The sequence below is a fragment of the Canis lupus genome, chromosome 12 (assembly GCF_003254725.2).
Source record: "Canis lupus dingo isolate Sandy chromosome 12, ASM325472v2, whole genome shotgun sequence".
NCBI lineage: Eukaryota > Metazoa > Chordata > Mammalia > Carnivora > Canidae > Canis > Canis lupus.
The window spans coordinates 4,349,775-4,367,765 of record NC_064254.1 but is presented as its reverse complement, the minus strand read 5'-3'; the positions used below and the strand labels follow the sequence as shown (position 1 = coordinate 4,367,765).

The following is a 17,991-nucleotide window of genomic DNA, read 5'->3' as shown; positions in this document are numbered from 1 at the left end:
TGCGGGGGCGGTGAACTGCCTGGGCTGGAAAGCCAGGTGGGGCCGTCCACGGCCAGGCTTCCGTCTGCCTGATGGCAGGTGCGACCTGGCCTCAGCGGCTAGGACTGGTCGCCTCTCCATTAGCTGGCTGGCTGGGAAGGAGATTTCCCTGCTCTGGGCCTTGTTTTCTTCATAAATATACAACGGGATATTAGATTAAATCAGTGATTTTTGCTTTTAAAGCCCTTGACAGTATTTCACAGAAACTTATAAGCGCTCAGTGCCTGGGTGGCTCAGTCTGTTAAGCATCCAACTCTTGGTTTTGGCTCTGGTCATGGTCTCAGGGTCCTGAGATCAAACCCCAAGCCCCATGTCTGGCACTGTGCTCAGTGCAGGGTCTACTCGAGAGTCTCTCCCTCTCCCTCTGCCCTTCCCCCGAGTCTCTCACTCTAGTCAGTCCGTCCTCCTAAGTGTTCAGTGCTGGGCAGCTTGGGTGGAAGCCAGCATGGGGCGAGGGGCTCTGAGGACGCGTGAAGCCAGCTGGCCCTGGGAAGGTGCGGGACTTTCCGAGCCTCTGTTGCTTACTCTATAGAGATCACACCCAGAAAGTTGTCAGAACAAGATGGGTGCCTGCAAAGCTCCCATCTTTGGGGTTTGGGGCACCGTGGGGGGGGTTAGTCATATCATCTGTGCCTTTCTAAACCCTTGCCTTTAAATACCAGCTCAGGTGCCTGCCCCTCCTCCCCTGCCCCCTCCCACCCCGCCCCCAGCTCCGGGAGCACTCCTGCCCTTGTGGGTGCTCACAGGACCATACATCGTGGCCTCACGGTGTGGCTTTGGGCCAGTAGCTAGTTGTACGTGTGTCAAACTGAATCTCCACAATTGGATGAAGTTCCTTGAGGGGGACACTCTTCTTCCACAGCTGTCAATCCTCCACCCTGGCCTTGGAAGCAGACATTTGATACATATTTGTGGGTCCAGGAGCCCAGACCAGGACGCAGAGGAGCCACAGCCATAACCAGCATATGGCCCCTGCTTGGGATTCACATGAGATGTTCTAAGGAGGAGAAGGGGACCCACAGGGGCCTTACAGCTAAAAGAGTGAACGGGAACGGACGAGCCTTGGCAGCTTCCCCCCTGGAAGCGTGCTGGACAGAGCAGGTCCCCACACTTACCCCAGACAGTGCGGATGCTCATCAGTGAGCTGGAGCCAGCGTACAGCCTGTGCCTGTGCTTCTGCCAGAAAACTGCCAAGAAGCTAATTCAAGAACTCCCAAAAAGGAAGGCTGATTTCGTGTTGCTTCTCATTTATTATTAATCGTTCTAAGTTGTACAGTTATGAAAATAACAAAACCAAAGCCGGAAGCCCAGGAATATTTACACTCTCTCCTGTGTAGTGAGGTCAGTCTATGTCGTTGCACAGAGTGGGTATGTTTGGTACCACAAGATGTTCGTAAATCGGACAAAATCAGACTAACAATTATATGTACAGTAAAATAAAAGGGGAATTCATTCAAGTATCAAAATACAGAGACAAAGATTAAATAACAGTTTTATTACAATTCAGTCCCATTGCCACCCCATTAGCAAGCAACAACACTGTTGTGAACCGCACCTGACCAGCCTCCCGCAGGCCCAGGCATCTCAGGAGTGGGCCCGGATCAGGCTAACTCTCTCGTGTGGGACCGATTGCAGCCGTGTTTGCTGCCTATGCAGCCCGAGGCTTCTCGGGGAACTCCTGCTAGAACGTGGTGCTAGAGACCAGGGGGATGTGGGGCACTGTGAATGTGGAGCAGCGGGAAGGGTCCTACGAAAGCAGGAGAGGGGCAAGCGGAGAACCTGTGGCTGGTGAAGACACTGGGTCCCCTGAAGTCCGCCTAGAAGGGGCCTTGCACAGCTCGGAGCCCGCTCGGAACTCCGACAGGTGCAGAAGCCGAGGCTTTTCTACCTGAAGCCTGTCCTTGGAGTCACACCACTGCTGTCTAGGGAATAGGGAGTACCTGCCCCAGAGGAGAAGTAAAGAGGAAAGAAAGATCCAGTTCCTACCCTGCTTGACTATTCAGAAATAAACCAATCTCAAAAGCAAACCCAGAGCCAGAGCCACTAGCCAAGGCTTTCCAATACAAAAACACCCTGAATAAATATATAGCAGCTTCAAGGGGAGGAAACACCTACATATGATTTAAAAACAAAAAGACAGCTCGAGCAGCTCATCGTAGTGTCTACAGTTTGCTGTTTGGACCTGCCGCCTCCAGAGAGGTGCATGTAGCCGGGGCCAGGCCTCTTGCAGGGGGGAGGGAACTGTGCCAGCACCGCATGGTGGCAGCTGATGGCAGGCTCACGGGCCTTGAGAGAAGCAGGAAGCGAAGTGATGCGCAGGCATTGAGGTCCTTGTTTAGTACCGGAGAGTGGAGGGTCCCCTACCCTTGCCCAGAGAGGGGGGTGCCACCCCTGGGGTCCAGCCTCAAGTTGGCGGGGGCCAGGCTTTCCATGTCTGGCCAATCGCAGGGGTTGTGAGTGCGCCTAAGAGCACTCTCCCTGCACAGAACCCACAGGGAAGGTCAATTCACAGCCTTTGCTGGGAAAGAAGTCCCACGAAGCTGAGGATGTGGGCCCAGGGAGCAGCGTGCCCCATGCCAGTAAAGCAAGAGGACTGCTCAATTACCCACAGGAGGAAGGGCTCCCCTCTGTTCCCTACTCTGGAAGGTACCAGACAAGCAGCTGAGCCGCCTCTGCCCCTTGGCCTCACGGGAATGACCCCGGTTGCCTCTACCAACTTCAGGAGTACAGAGCAAGATTCCCAGTTAAAAAACCAAGCAAGGCAGCAGAAGGGTGGTGGCAGTGGTGCACCAGGACCCCAGCCCACCCCGAAGGCCACACTGGGGGAGACTCGAATCAACTGTCACCTTATTTAGCCTTCTCTACACTTGGAGCCAGGGATGAATCCAGCAGCTGAAATACAACAGTCAAACCAATAATTCAGAGAATCAAAGTGAGTCCTAATCACACAGACCTGATCAGACAAATCACAGATTGGCAGGTAGCAGTCTTAGCGACCTACCTGTTAATGCCCGAAACAAAGCTGCTTTTCTACTTTCTGACTGAACTCGGGCGACCCGAGGCTGCCGGGCAGCATGGGCAAGTGCCTGGCCGCCAGCAGGGCAGGCACCCAGGGGTGGCCCAGGGCTCTGGTGCCGGCTCAGACTTTGTGGCACCAGGAACTGCTCCCTCAGCTCTGGCCTCGGGGCCTGCACATTTGGAACCCCTGAAATGGGCCGGGAGCCTTTGCTTTGCCACGTGTCTCTGCGGCTGTGTTCTTACCGCAGAGGCGGTATCCAGCTCCGGACGGGCACGGGAAGTTGCGCAGCTCGTAAGGAACAGCGACAGACGTGGTTGGGTTTGAAAGGTAGACTCGAACAAACCCGCTCGATTTTGCCCACTCGTGCCTGCTTTCAGTGCACCCAGAGGCCGGCGCCTTCCTGGAACACGCCAACATCCTGTCCTAGGACAGAAGGCTTCTCAGACTGGCCTTATAGCCATGCTTGGGTCCCCTGCCCTCTGATCCGATGGCCGCCTGTCTAAAGGTTGGCAGTTTAACCTGGAGGTTTGAGCCAAGTCTTAAAAATTCATTTTATAGAAAAGTTGTTTTCTATTAAAAAATGTCTTCTGGACAAGTCACTTCTTGACTCTCTGGAGTTCAGTCTCGTCTGCTCGAGGCCTGGAGTGCGGCTTGCTCTGTAAGACCTGGTGGTGGCAGGTCCAGGCCAAGCAGCCCCAAGGGGCTGCGACAGGTAGAGGCTGGGCCTGGGTCTTCAAAGCTGCAGGTGACACAGTAGTGGTGGCGGCGGTGGCAGCGGCGGGAGCCTGTGCTCCCCACGTCTGTGTCTCCGCAGCACGGTTGGCTCCTCAGTGGCTCAGCTTGGCAGAAGCAAACACAATGGGGGGAGGAAAGGGTTAACCGTGGGGGCCTGCACAGGGTGGAGGAAACTGAAGGGAAACGTGGAAGCAGCCTGACCGTCCCGCACAGCCTCCCCCGAGCGCCCAGCGCCCACTGCGGCCTCTGCGCGGGAGGCCCCAGGACAGGCGGGCAGACAGGACACCCTCTCTGCTTCATCACCTGGGGCTTCTGCTCTGAACTCGCTGCTGGAGCTGCCCGGCTTCTCTACTGGTCTACGCTTCCTCCCGGAACCGTTGCTCCCGGTTCCTGCCTCTGAGCTGATCTGCCCTTAGGGGCGACTGTGGCTTCTTCAAAAGCCTCAGCTCCACCATCCCAGCTGGGCAGCCCGTACGGCCTCCCCTCTCAGGGGACGCAGGGGGCCGAGGGTGGCCAACCGGGGAAGGAGTGGGTGGTGGCTGCCTAGCTCTGACCCCACACCGTGGACAGGTGTCAGCCCCCAGAGGGCAATGGGCTCCCTGTCCTCGAGCGGCTCCGTTCTGGGAGGGAAGAAGGCAGACCGTGTGTGCTGGGACAGGCCTCCCTCTGGCCGGGGCCTACGGAAGGGCCTGCCCCTTGGCGAGCTGGGCCCCGGAGCCAGCCTCCTCGTGACTCGCTGGCGAAGACCTGAGGGGCCGACCGCACACCTGCCGTCCCATTCCTCGGAGCGGAAGGCCCAGCGGGACAGGAGCCCTGCTGAGGGAAGCCAGCCCGCGGGGTCCAGATGCGCAGAGCTCCAGGCTGTGGAGTCAGGCATGTGCCCGAGGCCCTTGGGCCCCTCACAGAACGCAGTCGGACCCCAGTCAGGCCACACCGCTGAGCTCGGGCTCTCCTGTGGGGAGGCCAGCACCATACAGCAGAGGACAGAGGGACAGGGCCGCAGGCCAGCGTGAGCAGAGTGCAAGGGGTTCTGGCACCAGTGGTCACAGTGGTTGGTTGTGTCAGGAAAGGTGCAAAAAGACAGTTTTCTCTGGGCAGCGGCAGCCAGCCACGGCTCGGCACAGAAGACGGGAGAGGGGAGCACACAGGCCCGCCTGCTCAGAGGGAGTGGTCACTGGCGCTGTCTGGATGCTGCTTGAAGACTGCCCACCCCTCAGGACTCACAGCACCTTCCCGCTGAGGCCTCCTGGGCACACCAGGGCACCCTCAGCCCTCGGGGCGCCCACTTCTGGGGCAACTCACCCCCCTCCCCGCCAAGCTGTTCTTGCCCAGGGGGGACTTCACAGTGTCCGGTGGTGTTGGGTACAAGCTGTGAGTGGAGAGTGTCTAGAGCTGCCGCCCGGGAGGAGAGCAGGTCCCCCCAGGACTGCGGCCTTGGTGTCAGCAGCTGGAAGGAGAGCTGAGAAGAGTAGAGGTCGGATGGCAAGGCACAGTGAGACTAGTGGAGACAGGGAGCGAGCAGTTAGAAGATAGTGGTCTCATACTTGGTGCTGAGGCTCCGCTTAGAGTCTGGCTTAGGGTCCACAACCCAGGAGACGCTGGCATGGGACTGGGTGTCCGGGTCCAGGTCGGGCGGTTCCAGCTGCCAAGAAGGAGGGCAAGGGGTCAGAGAGGGAGCGCCGGGCTGGGCCGGGCCGGGCCAGGGTGGGCCAGGGCCCAGCTGTCCCTTCCTCCTGCCGGGGCCATGCTGATGTCATGCCAGCACAGGGCACATGAGGGGCAGCCTCCGTTCTCCTTGAAGAGCAAGCTCCCTAGGGCTGGGGTGGCAGGAGTGGCACCCTCCCGGAGCTTCACAGGAGGGCTACCTCTAGGCCTCTCAGGGGCAACTTCTCAGAGCTGCTCAGGTAAAGAGCCTCATGCTCTGAGCCCCAGACCTATTCATGGAGGCAGGAAAACACCAAGCCTCCGGTTTCCTGGGCCAGGCTGAGGGCGCACCCCGGGTAGGCCTGTGCAGTGAGGACACACAGACAGACAGCTGAAGCAGATGCAGGGACAGCAGGAGGGCAGCTCAGGGAAGAGAGGCACTAGCATCTCAGGAAGCTCACAGTCACTTCGGGGAGACTGACACACAGACAGCAGGAGGTGTAAAGACCTTGACTCCGGGACTAACAGACGGCAGCGGTACGTAGGAAGGACGATGGGTGGTGCAGGTGTGACAGTGACAACAGCGACTATCGGGGGGCAGCGGCACCTGGGGTGCAGAGCAAAGCAGACACAGACACGGGGTGGTGTTACCAGGGGTGCCCGGCGAGGGAGGGGATGGAAGCCCGTGGGGGACAGTGGGGGCTCATGGGGGAGGTGCTGGCTGCTGCGTGAGAAGCCCCTCCTGGTGCCCGCTCCACCCCAAGCCCCCAGAGCCCGCTGGGGTGGGGGGTAGGGGTCTGGGCCCACGTACTGCTGACTTCCTCGTGCCAACCCGAGGCTTAGGCACCGGCTTGGAAGATTTTGTTTCAATCGTCTCGGCAGCGGAGGCCCCTAGCGGCCGGGACTTTTGGGCCTGCAGGGCCAGCTGGTAGGCCACCTCAAACGCCTGCCCCAGCGTCAGGATGATCTCGTAGGTCAGGTTCTGGGAGGAGACAGAGCCCAGCTTCAGCACCAAGGTCGAGGAGCCACCAGACGGACCCCTTTGCCCAGACCCCCAGCCCAGCCTCACGGCCCTGAGCACAGGCTGGTGGTGGTGGTCAGGGGCGCGGGGGGTTGCTGACCGGAGCAGCTATGGACTTCTCAACCAGCAGATGTGAACAGAGCAGGGCCGGTGTTTTTATTAGGTTCCTGTTCTAATGTGCCACTGACGAAGTTTCTGAGTGTTGTGCCCCCAGCCCTGTCTCCCCACAAACCCTGCTTTTTACTAGGTGAGCTGTAGCCTTTGATCTTCAGGAGCGTGTGTACTGTGTTACAGCAGAAATGACTGGGAAATGTGAGCTCTGGGTAAAAGTGGCAGGAACTACAAGTATGGGTAGAGGACCCCCTTTACCTTCAGAACAAACCCCATGAAATTGCTCACATTATAGCCCCTTTTCAGACGCAGAGCCCAATTCTAAGACCACACAGCTAGCAAGTGGCAGAGCCAGGTGTCTGATGCCAGGCTGGAGCAAGCATGGACTTCCTGGGGCTGAGAATGCCTGGCCAGCTGTGTTCCAGAAGCCAGAGATTTGGGAACTAGCTATTCTCCCGAAGGATGGCAGAGCTCTGGAGAGGGGCCTGGGGGGAGGCCCCCCTCTCAGCACCACTGTGAAAAGGAAGCCGGCTGTCAGGAGGGCACTGCTGCCCCCCAGAGGAAGCTCCAGGGCACTTCAGGGAACCGGCCCCTGCAGGGTTGGGGGATGGGGTGGCGAGTGGACATGCAGCTGCAGGGAGGAGACCCCTGGCTGGAAGCGGGGAAAACCTGTCCCTAGAACCCCAGGTGAGCCACCCTCCACCTCTGTGCTTCAGTTCCATCACTGTCTACAGGGGCCTAGCCCAGATGGCCGCTGGGACCTCACCCTGAACCAGATGCTGGCCCAGTGCCACCCGCGTGCTGAGACAGCACGGCCCTGAGGCCCCCCCTGGCTGCGGGTCGCCACCCACCACGTCCACTGTGCTGAAAACATGGCAATAGTGGTGGCTGGTCTGCAGGTCCTTGGTGATGTAGGCAAAGGTACAGAGGTCCTCTGGGTCCTGGGCCGCACAGGAAATGTTCCGGATCTCGTGCTCCGCAATAACATTCTGCCAGGGAAAGTGGGGTCTGGAATCCTCGGCCCGAGGCACACCTCGAGCCTTCTGCACCACCACCTTTTCTTTGTTCCAGCCCAGGCTGTTAGCCCAATGCCACGACTTCTCTTATCAGTCTGTCTGGTGGTGGGGGGGGTGGTGTCTAACCTTGCCCAATTTAGGTTTAGGGGTCTCCACCCTGGACCACAGCAACCGAGGGGTAAAACGTTCACATGTGACCACCAGCTCTCCAGGGTTGGGGCAAGGTGGGGAGGGCATCAGGTGGGTGGGGTACCAGGTGTGGAGCATGGAGGGAGTCCTTTGCTCCTTAAGAGAATCACATCGCTAGGTGTGAACAGGTAAGAGGAACCCACGCTGAGGAAGACCAGGGGCACCTGTCACTTGGGCAGGGCCCCAGGATCAGGACGTGTGGCAGCTGAGAGGCAGGCACCTGGGCAAGGCAGTAGGAATACAGAGGAAGACAAAGGGCTGGGAACACACTAGGCAGGATGCCCAGCTGCCGGGGGCTGGGCACTGAGGGTAGGGAGAGGGATCCCCTCCCACCGACAGTGCTGTGAGAAGCGCACCTTGTTGGAGGCATCGATGAACTTGACACCTTTGTATGTGATGGACAGGATGATAGTGGGGATCTTCTTCATGTGCTCGGTGGATTTCTACAGGAAACGAGGAGTGGGCCTGTGAATGTCCCTTCTCAAGGCCACGCCCCTCGGGGCCCCTAGGCCCCAGCCTCCCCCCAAACCTCACATAATGTGTAAGGGCCAAGAGGCTGCAGCAGGTGCCCCTAGCGAAGCCTCCCAGCCCTGCCAGCCCCCATCCACCACACACACAGACAACCTACCCGCATCTTGGCACAGGCATCCTGTGTGGATTCTGTCCCTCGGAGATCTTTGATCAGCATGGAGCCCAGATACTGAGGGAGCAGGGCAGTAGCCAGGCTGGGACCACAGTCAGACGGTTCCCTCTCCCAACCTCCTTCCCCTAGCCTGGCTGGGAGGCCCCCGTCCCCCAGGTGCTGGGGTGTCTGGGGAGCAGAGAACAGCACTGGAGCCCTGGACCTGGCCCCAGGGGCAGGCAGCAGGGAGTCTGGCCAGGCCGGGAGGGCACGGGCAACTCACATTGGCTTCGTAACCGCAGGACTCGAAGATGAGTTTCTCTGGCTGGTGTTGCCAACTCTGCACTGGGGCGTAAGGCGCAGCCAGGCTGGGGGGCCGAAGGGTCAGTTTGGCTTCGCGCTGCTCTTCCTGTACAACGGGTGGGGTCACAGATCTGCCTACCCCCTCCAGAGGAACTCCTGGGTGCTCTGCGGGCTCCAGCACACTTGAGGGCACAGGAGCCAGCCACGGGGGTTCAAGGGTAGTGGGGGAGGGCGGGAGACAAGCCAAGCAGATGCACTGTGGCGGAGGGGAAAGGTGGAGAGGCAGGGACCTAAGCCACCTGAAGGCAGGCTCTGTGGGGAAGGCTCTGAGGTAGAGATAGGAAATGACTAAAACCAAAGAGGGGAAAATAAGTACAAAGCAGGAAGGATTCCAGATCCCTGGAAGCCCCACCTCCAAGTCAGGGCCTCTGGATCTGATTCTGGGATGGGCAAGTGTCCAGTGCTAGGGAGGCATTTTATATTGTCTCCTGAGGTGGAACCTGGTGCAGAGGAAGGGGCAGGAAGCCACCGAAATGCAGGTGCCAGCTGACGGGTGCCCTAACTAGGATACAAAGAATGGGGAGGCGGGAAAAGAGGAAATATTTATGATTTCTGTTCCTGGCACTGTGCAGAAGTCTGATATGGAACAACTGAAACTCCTGGAAAACATGCTTTTTCAAATCTTGTCAAATTCACAGCTGTGACTGTACAAAGGTGAAGGACATCCCCAGGTACTGGAGAGGAGGAGTATGAGTCAAGAGGAAAAAGCAGTGAATGGGGTGGGTGTGAGGGACAGGTGCCAATCCTGTGTCCAGCTGGCAAGATGGGGGACAAGAGACAAAGCCCGGGATCCATGTGTAGGGCAGGAGGAAGGGCAGGGAAATACAACCAGGAGCCCGAATGCAAGGCCCCGTGCGGGTGAACCAGGACTGTGGGCCGGGGCCGGCCTAGGGCAAGGGCTGCAGGGCACAATAGGGGTTGAGGGGCTTCTGTGAGGGGAGATGGCACAGCTAGATGTGCCTCCCTGTTGCACCTGACCCTTCCTGCAGAAACGCAGCAGGAAGAACGGAGTCTAACCTGGGCTGTGATTTTGCTGGGCAGGTGGGGTACAGGGTGTGGAGCTGTGGAGGGGAGAAAGCTGCTCTGGGGAATAGGAGGGCAAGCAACTGGGGACCAAGAAGCAGCTGAGAGTGGGGCAGAAATGGGACTGGTGGCCTGAGGGGCTGGAAGGTAGAGGCTGTAGTCAAAGAACAGACAGTGGATCTGAACTTCTGTGGCCACATGCAGTGACAGCTGATGACAGTCATGTTGTTATAGCCCTGGGAGTCTTGGGGCTGGATGCCAGACACAGGCTGGGTGGGGCTGAGGAGAGGAGGCGGTGGCTTCCTCCTGCTGCTGATCCTGGCACCTGGATCATAGTGGCCTCCTATCCCCCCTTCTCCCACTCAGGGTCTGCCTCAGGGGACACAAGGACAGTGAAGGGTTCTGGGGGCTCTGGCCTGGTCTGGGGACCCCCGTTCACAGCTCCCCGCCTGCCCCACCTGGACTCTGAAGCGCTCTGCTCGGGAAGGTGCTGCAGGGTCATGAAGACTGTCATGCCTCCTCTTGCCTGTGTCCCCAGGAGGCAGCAGCAGGTCAGCAGAACGGCCAGTGCAGGAGTCATTTTGGCTCAGTGGGGACGATGTCTGGGAGAGCAAATCTTGGCACTGTGGTGGGGAGAAATCCAGGTAAAACTTGGAACCCGTTCAGCCAGTCTCTAAATTGTAGATGTCAGCCAGTGCTGGGGCTACTTAGGGCCCAAGAGGGGCAGGTGTATCAGTGAGAATTGGGGTGAAGCTAAGGACCGACACCAGTGGGCACCAAATAGATGGCACGCTGGCCCACAGACCTGTGGGGAGCCTGGCCCCTGGGCCCAGCCCAGGTACAGTCAAAGCAACCAGCTCTGACCTGCCAGGAGGCCCTGGCGTCCCAGTCCTGCGGGCACACAGTCACCATGGCACCCTCACTTTACCAGCACACTCCTCGGCCTGGAGCCGTAGGGGAAGCTGCTTTTATATTCATCAAAGATAGAATCATCTGTCATAATTCACTGCAGCTTCCTGGGGCACACGACCAAATGCAAAGCATTTCCTTGAGAAAACACACAGCGCTGTCAGCACCCTGAGGTCCTGTCTCCTCAGCTTTTATAACTGAATACCAGCCCTGCATTTGCTCCTCAGACCGGGCTCCTGTGTACAAGGGGGATAAGATGACACCCACTGGGTGAGGCTGCCGGGAATGGGTGGAGGTGCAGCACCTGTCGGGCACTCTGGCTCAAGAACAGATATAGTCCCAGACCTCCGTGGGGCCCTGACTCTAACCTGCAGTCAGGGATTATCTGGCTTGAGCAACAAAGCATCTGTGAGGTTTTTAAAGTCGCTGCTTCTCTAGTCCACCCCACTGCAGGGATTTTACTTCAGAGGACCTGGGGAGGATACAAGTCCTGTCATAGATTTCCAGCTTGGTCTCGGGTTCATGTCAGACTATCTGGAAGGGGGTCCTCCTGCCCCTCACCTGAACTGCCACTCATGCCTAACAGCTGGGATTTGGATATTTGTTTTCCTACTTTTTCTAACATTTTAGTTTCTACTTATATTTCAACTTGACGCTTTATCATAGGCCCCGCCAGACTTCTCCGATGGAGATAGGAGGCACGTAATTGATAAATAATCAAGTCTTAACAACTCCTGCCCCATGCTCCTCTCAAGATGTGCACCGGGGACAGACTGGCCCCAGTGACAAGAGGTATCAGATTGTTCGCACCTCTTCTATGGAGGTCACACTGTCTCCAAAGAATTCCTCAAGAATTATTTTTAATTCCTAGCAATACGAAGAACACACATCTCTCCCTTTCCATCCCTCTCCGACTCACCCTCAGCTGGGAAAACCGTGGGGGCTTCTGGGGTGGTTCCTCATAGGGCCTGTCTGCGAGCGAGGCGATGATGCGCTTGCGATGGCCAAGGAGGTGCACCTTCAGGACCTGGACGGGGGTGGGAGGAAGGGTCAGGCTGTGCCTGCACCCACAGCTCCTCTCCCACCCCCAGTCTGCACCCTTGGGGGGCCAGGCCAGGCCCAAGCACAGGCTACACTCACGTTGACAAGCTCCAGTTCCCAGAGGTTCTTCACAGTATCAATAGAGCTGTAGCCACTCGACAGGAAGGAGTGCACATAGTCCTGCAGCCCCAGGGAGTCCAGCCAGGAGGGCACTGATGGGGGGCTGTTGCCATCATAGCCCAGAGCTTTCACCTATGTGCCGAGAAGGGGTGGAAGGACTGACATCACAGCCCTCATGGGACAAAAGCCCAGGGGCCCCTCCCTTCACACAGCCCCTTCTTCTGCTGCTCTGGTTTCGGCTCCCCTATCTGAGAGGCAGGGCTCTGAGAGCACACCAGCCTGGGGCAGACAGCCCTAGAGGGTATGGCTAGCGGGGAGGAAGGGTTTGCAGAAGGGCTCTCACTGAGCTCTGGCAAGGTCACAGACTTGGTGGCACCTGTGAAGTGGGTACTGGGCTCACTGGTGGGACTTGTTTGTACTTCCCAAGCTTGGGGTGAGTGGAACGAACAAGGGTACACTGGACTTATTAGCACCAGTGAGGTCAAGGGAGAGACCTGTGGGCCTACTGGCCCCTGGCTCTCCAGGGAAAAACTGCCTCGTCTGCTGCCCTGAGCATCCCTCTGCCTTCCTGAGGAAAGTGTGATGTTGGGGGTCAGATGCAGGCTGGCCTGGTCTTCAAAGTCAGGAAAGAACCCAAAGAGGCTCCAGGTGACAGGTCAAGCCTGTGGGTACCAGCTCCTGTGCTGGGCAGAAGCCTGGAGCCTCCCTCCGGACCCTGGACTGAGTCAACTGTCCCTAGTCTCTGCTGCCTTTCTGGGGCCTTAAGACTGGGCAACAAGGCAAACAGGCCTCTATGCTGCCTGCTGGGTCCCCCAGGATGCAGGGCAGACACCTTGCAGTAATCTGTATGCCCTGGAGCTGAGCACTTTCCCTCTTCTGGGTCCAGGGGGCATCAGGGAGGGGACCCGGCTCCAACCCAGGCTGAGGCTACAGAGCTGCCAGTCACCTTGGGCAGGGACTTTGCTGCCTGGAGAAGCTTTCGCCGGTGCTGGGGGTCAGTGATGCCAATATCCCGCAGGTCTTGCTCCTCCATCACGTTAGACCCCTGCAAGCAGAAGAGATTAACGTAAGCACCCTGCCGAACGGATGCAAGCCTAGTGGCAGCTTCCTGTGGCCCCTTAACCAAATTCTCCTCCTTCCCCAAAGGCACTAAGAGGAATGCAGACCCCAGCAACCCACAGAGGCCAGACCAGGCAACGAGAAGTCTTGTGCAGGTAGGGGGTGCGGCAAGCAGCAGACAAGTCTGCCCAGACAGCCCACTCCTGCCTGAGCAGCCCCCAGGTGAGCTCTGCAGTGCTGCGTGCCAGTGCTGATGGGGCCTTGGGGGGCACAGTGTGCCCTGGCTCACCCTGAGTGCATGTGCCTCAGGTTCACAAGCATCTGAGAGCTTCCTCACAGACATGCTTTCCTAACTTGAAGGGAAGGCTGTAGCAGCCAAGTCAGATGGGCAGCCTAGGAACCAGACTTATCCCAGGGAGGCAGGGAGCCTCAAAGCGGAGCCCTTAGAAAAAGGCGTCTGGCTGGCCAGGGAACTGGGGAATGCTAGGGCTGGGCCACTGAACGTGATGGGGAGGAGGAGGGCTGGTGCTCACAGGGCCCCAGTGCTTTGACTCGGATTACCCCATTTCACACTCATGACCTTGGGGGTTGTCTGCATCCTTATTTTGCGGATGAGGAAAAAGAGGCACAAAGGTCAGGAACGTACTGAGGCCACGCATCTCGTGGTGGAGCTAAGACCTGGCTGCTCCCTGTCTCCGGCCTCTAGGAGGATGTTACACCCCTCACAGTAGTGTTGCCTTGTAGGTTTTATCAGATTATGATCCACGAAAACTCACAGGTTCCATTCCGCTTTCAGCCCCAGCATGCCCCCAGAAGCAACTGATTGCTTTCTCGAATGTCCCTTCGGAGCCAGCTTCCCTTTCCCACGAATGGAATTCTTGTACATGTTGTTTGACACCTTATTCTTACTACTTAATACACAGGCATGCCTTGGAGATATTATGAGTTGGGTGAATATTGCAATAAAATGAGTCAAATGAAATTTTTGGTTTCTATCTCATACAATACTGCAGTCCATTGAGTATGCAATAGCAATTATGTCTTTAAAAATTATAAACATACCTTAATTGTAAAATGCTTCTAAAAAATGCTAACCACCATCTAAACTTTCAGTGAGTTATAATCACAGATCATCGTAAAAAATAATAAAAAAATTTAGAATATTGCAAGAATCACCAAAATATGACAGACACTAAATGAACAAATGCTGTTGGAAAAATGGTGCCCACAGACTTGATTGACACAGAGTTACCACAAACCTTCAATTTGCAAACAAACAAACAAACAAAAAAATGCGGTATCTTCAAAGTACAATAAAGCAAAGTGCAATAAAACAAGGTAAGCCTGGACACAGGAGATTGCTCCCTATCAGTACAGGTAAACTTGCCCCTTTTTTCCAAGCTGCATAATCATTGAGATTAGAAGCATATTGATATTATAAAGTATTTAACCAGTTCCCCACTGAAGGAGGACTATTTCCAATTTTAGCTTTTACAAGTAGTATTGTAGGAATACTTCCATATGTGCGTCATCTCAAGGATGGTTATCCAAGAGACTGCTTGGTCACAGCGTATTTAGAAGTCTAACACGTATCTATACTCCCATCAGTGATATGGGTGCTAGATTCCTTGCACTGTCAGCAGCATGGCGGAGAAATGGCTCATCACTGCTTATTTCTTATCGTAAGAGCGTCCTACTCATAGGGGCACCATGGCATCTCTCCAGGTTTTATCAATCAAGCATTTACATAACAATTACTATCCCACTCCACATTCTTGATGCTTGCTAACCCACTTAATAAAGTGGACTGTGGTTACCTCCACTTTATGCTCAGGAAGTTGAGGCCCAGAGAACATGAAGACCTTGTGGGGGTCACATATGTAAGCATGGAGCCAGGATTCGGCCAGGGGCTCCTGTCCAGATGCTCTAGGACCACACGTGTGGGAGCATCCGTAGCTCCTTTTCCAGGAATGACCCCCTGATAGCCTTTGTGTGTTTATCTCTGGAGGTGCTGATCTTTTCTGTATTGGATTTGGAGAAATTCTTTATAAAGAAAATTAATGCCTTTTATCTATGAATAAGAAACATTTATAAGACATTTGTTTTTCAACATGACTTTCATGTTGGCTTTATTTGTGCAGAAATGTTATTGGTCTGTACCTGTACCTTGTAGAGCTTCCCTCAGTGCTATCAGACTTAGAAAGAACTCTTCTCTTCCCCTCTCCAAGATTTATAAAAACAATTCTTGCATATTTTCTTGCTGTAGTTTTAATTTCATTTTTTTAAAACTAAATCTTTAATCTATCTGGATTTTTAAAAAGATTTTTATTTACTTATTCATGAGAGATACACAGAGAGAGAGAGAGAGGCAGAGACATAGGCAGAGGGAGAAGCAGGCTCCATGCAGGGAGCCCGACGTGGGACTTGATCCCTGGTCTCCAGGATCACTTCCTGGGTTGAAGGTGGTGCTAAACTGCTGAGCCACCCAGGCATCCCAAGTTGTCCATTTCTTGAAGGAGCTATCTTTTCCCTACCAATCTGAGATGACCTCTGATGTTTCCTCAATTCCTGTGTTTCTGAGATTCTTTCTGGACTACCTATTCTACTGATGTGAGTATTTCTATGCCCACTTTACAGATAAAAGAGGTTGAGTGACTCATGGCAGCTCACAGAGACCATCACCTGGTGGCCTCACCTTTGTACCTGAGCTACACTGAATGCCACTGCGGTAGCCTCCCCGGAGCCTGTGCATGGTGACAAAACCTTTGCCCCACAGAGGATACCTTCCAAGCGTTAAGCTCAAGGGAGCCCAGGTGGAGGGAGCTTTGAAGCCAGGCTGGAAGCTCCCTCTGCTCAGCCTGCAGATAGAACACACTCCTTTGCAGGGACATCAGGGAGGCCTGGGCCTACGGAAAGGCCCCTGTGAAAGGGCACCACCCCAGGTGAGGGCAGCTCCTTAGTCACCCCAAGCCCAGGAGTCAGCACCCAGAGTTCCTGTAGTCCCTCTGGGCCCAGGTTTAGCGTGTGCTGATGGGAAAGGCAGAGAGAGGCAGCTACCCGCACAGACTCTCTGCCTGATGATGAGGACACTGGTGAGTTCAGTTCCTGCACAGAACAGTGCAGTTCAGGAAGTTTCTGAAGTCCTGCTGAAGCTCCAACATTTACTCCCAACCCCTCACAAGCTTTTCAGGCAACATTAATGCTGAATTGAAGACAACCAGGAAGCCCAAATCCAGCTGGAGACAGGGCCTTCATTACCCAGTCAGGAGGCCCGGGGGCTGCATGTGGCTTTGAGGAGACACAGACAGAGGGAAACAAAATAAAAACAAAGGATGTGACAGAAAATCAAAGTGGGCAGTTGCCAAGCTCATCCTGGGGGCAGGCAGGGTCTCCTGATTTCCTGCACATGCCACATTGACATCCTCCTGGATTAGTTTATGGGGGGACTCTAAGGTGCTCCAAATCTTCAAAGGCCAGAAACATTCTAGAAGTTTCCACACCTCTTTACTAAAGGGAGAAAGGGGCCCCTGCCTTTCAGAAGCATCTTCCTGAGGAGGGCTATGGGGTAGAGACTAGAATTTCTATTTCACCTTCTACCACGAATGTTTATAACCAAGGGCTACTATGAACCAGGCACTGCGCTGAGTTCCTAATTAGGGAGCTAAGAAAGTAGAACAGCTCATTGACCTAAGCATTTCAGTGAATAGAGGTTATTTCTTAGATTAAAAAAAAAAAAGGCTTCTTAGTCTAAGAGAAATCTGAAACCCATAACTAGTTGACACTCTGCCTGGCTGGGTTCAGTTCCAAGGAAGGAGGACAGAGGTGGGACAGAGTGTCAGGGCCTCCTCATTCCAGACTCTGCTTCAGCCATTCACTGTCCTGTCACTCCGTGCTCACAACCTGGCAGGTGTTTACCCTGTTCCTCCCTTTACAGGCCAGGAACCAGGCTTCACGGCCAGTGGTGGTGCCAGGATCCTGCCATCTTGGCCACACCTGCTCTCTAGACATCTAAGGAAAAGCACAGCAAGCATTAGTCCTCAGGGTCACAAGAGTTCCCCGGGCACCGTCTGCTGGTCTTTGTGGGGGAGGTGACACACAAAGTGCCTGTGACCACGGGTCCTGACTACATCCTGACACTGTGCAAGGACTGTGCATTCATCACTTGAAAAAAAGCTCTGTCAACAAACCTTTGAAATAGGAACTGCCCAATTATACAAAGAAACTGAGGCTCAAAGAGAAGTGGCTTATCCAAGGTCACAGAGCTTTTCAGTGACAAAGGGACAGTTAAACCTCTATCTGACAAACCCTAAAGTCGTGTTCCAGGCTCTTTCTTCTTGCTTAGGTGGGGTCTGTTGTAGACAAAGCAGAGTGTGGAAGGTGCAGGGAGCAGCAGCCAGAGAACCAGAGCAGGGAATCCATCCTAGGGCCGGGGCGCACTTGGGCTCTAGCACTAATGTCCCTACCGCAGAACCTCCCTCTCACCCACCTGCTCTCCACCTCTGGGGCAGGGGCAGTGATTACTTCTTTACCGATACAGAATCCCAACTCTTAGCACTGCGTGGACCTCTGGAGGTGGGTGAGGGGAGGGCTGGCCATGGCCTCACAGTGAGGGAGAAGCAGGGTCAGGACATGGCCCAGGCCTTGGTATATGCAGCCCAAGCACCGGGCCCAGGGCCTTCAGCATCTAGGGGCCTAGAGCAGGCTGACTCAGGGAGAGGCTGACCCGTCAGAGCTCATGCAGGACAGCTTGAACCTGCTCAGTGGACTGACTCACACCACCACACAGCATCTGGGTGTCCTTCCTTGAGAATGTATAAATGAGAAATTGTGCCTGCTGTCGCAGCTGTAATTAATTTTACTTTCCATTTGAATGGTTTCTCCTTCCTGCCAGTATCCGTCATTGGGCTTCACCAGTGTGGGCACAGAAAGTTATCTCAAACGGGGCTTGTTGGTGCCGAGTGGGGATTCCAAGGCCCAGAGCCTGGGCATATAGCTCAGTGGATATGTGGAGAGGGGAACAGAGATACCTGCAGCCAGGGGCCAGGGAAGGAGCATGGACAGCAAGAAATGCCTCTGGGAG

General features: G+C 55.6%; 1 protein-coding gene across 9 annotated transcripts in view; it reads right to left on the bottom strand.

The window, feature by feature from the left end:
* Positions 1–1,269: 1,269 nt before the first annotated feature.
* Positions 1,270–17,991, bottom strand: part of ANKS1A (ankyrin repeat and sterile alpha motif domain containing 1A) — a 179,077-nt gene continuing 162,355 nt past the window's right edge. For 4 of the 9 annotated variants that reach the window (XM_035697620.2, XM_049092045.1, XM_049092046.1 and 1 more), the window contains 12 exons: positions 12,799–12,897; positions 11,832–11,984; positions 11,611–11,718; positions 10,241–10,405; positions 8,680–8,805; positions 8,403–8,474; positions 8,131–8,217; positions 7,421–7,558; positions 6,249–6,419; positions 5,946–6,044; positions 5,338–5,435; positions 1,270–3,897 (listed from right to left, as the gene is read on the bottom strand). In XM_035697620.2, coding sequence (XP_035553513.2) covers positions 3,894–3,897; positions 5,338–5,435; positions 5,946–6,044; positions 6,249–6,419; positions 7,421–7,558; positions 8,131–8,217; positions 8,403–8,474; positions 8,680–8,805; positions 10,241–10,405; positions 11,611–11,718; positions 11,832–11,984; positions 12,799–12,897 — 1,320 coding nt within the window. In that variant the 3' untranslated portion in view covers positions 1,270–3,893. Of the gene's footprint in view, positions 3,898–5,315; positions 5,436–5,945; positions 6,045–6,248; positions 6,420–7,420; positions 7,559–8,130; positions 8,218–8,402; positions 8,475–8,679; positions 8,806–10,240; positions 10,406–11,610; positions 11,719–11,831; positions 11,985–12,798; positions 12,898–17,991 lie in introns of those variants that run through there. The other 5 variants (XM_025418506.3, XM_025418508.3, XM_025418509.3 and 2 more) reach the window with 3 other exon arrangements.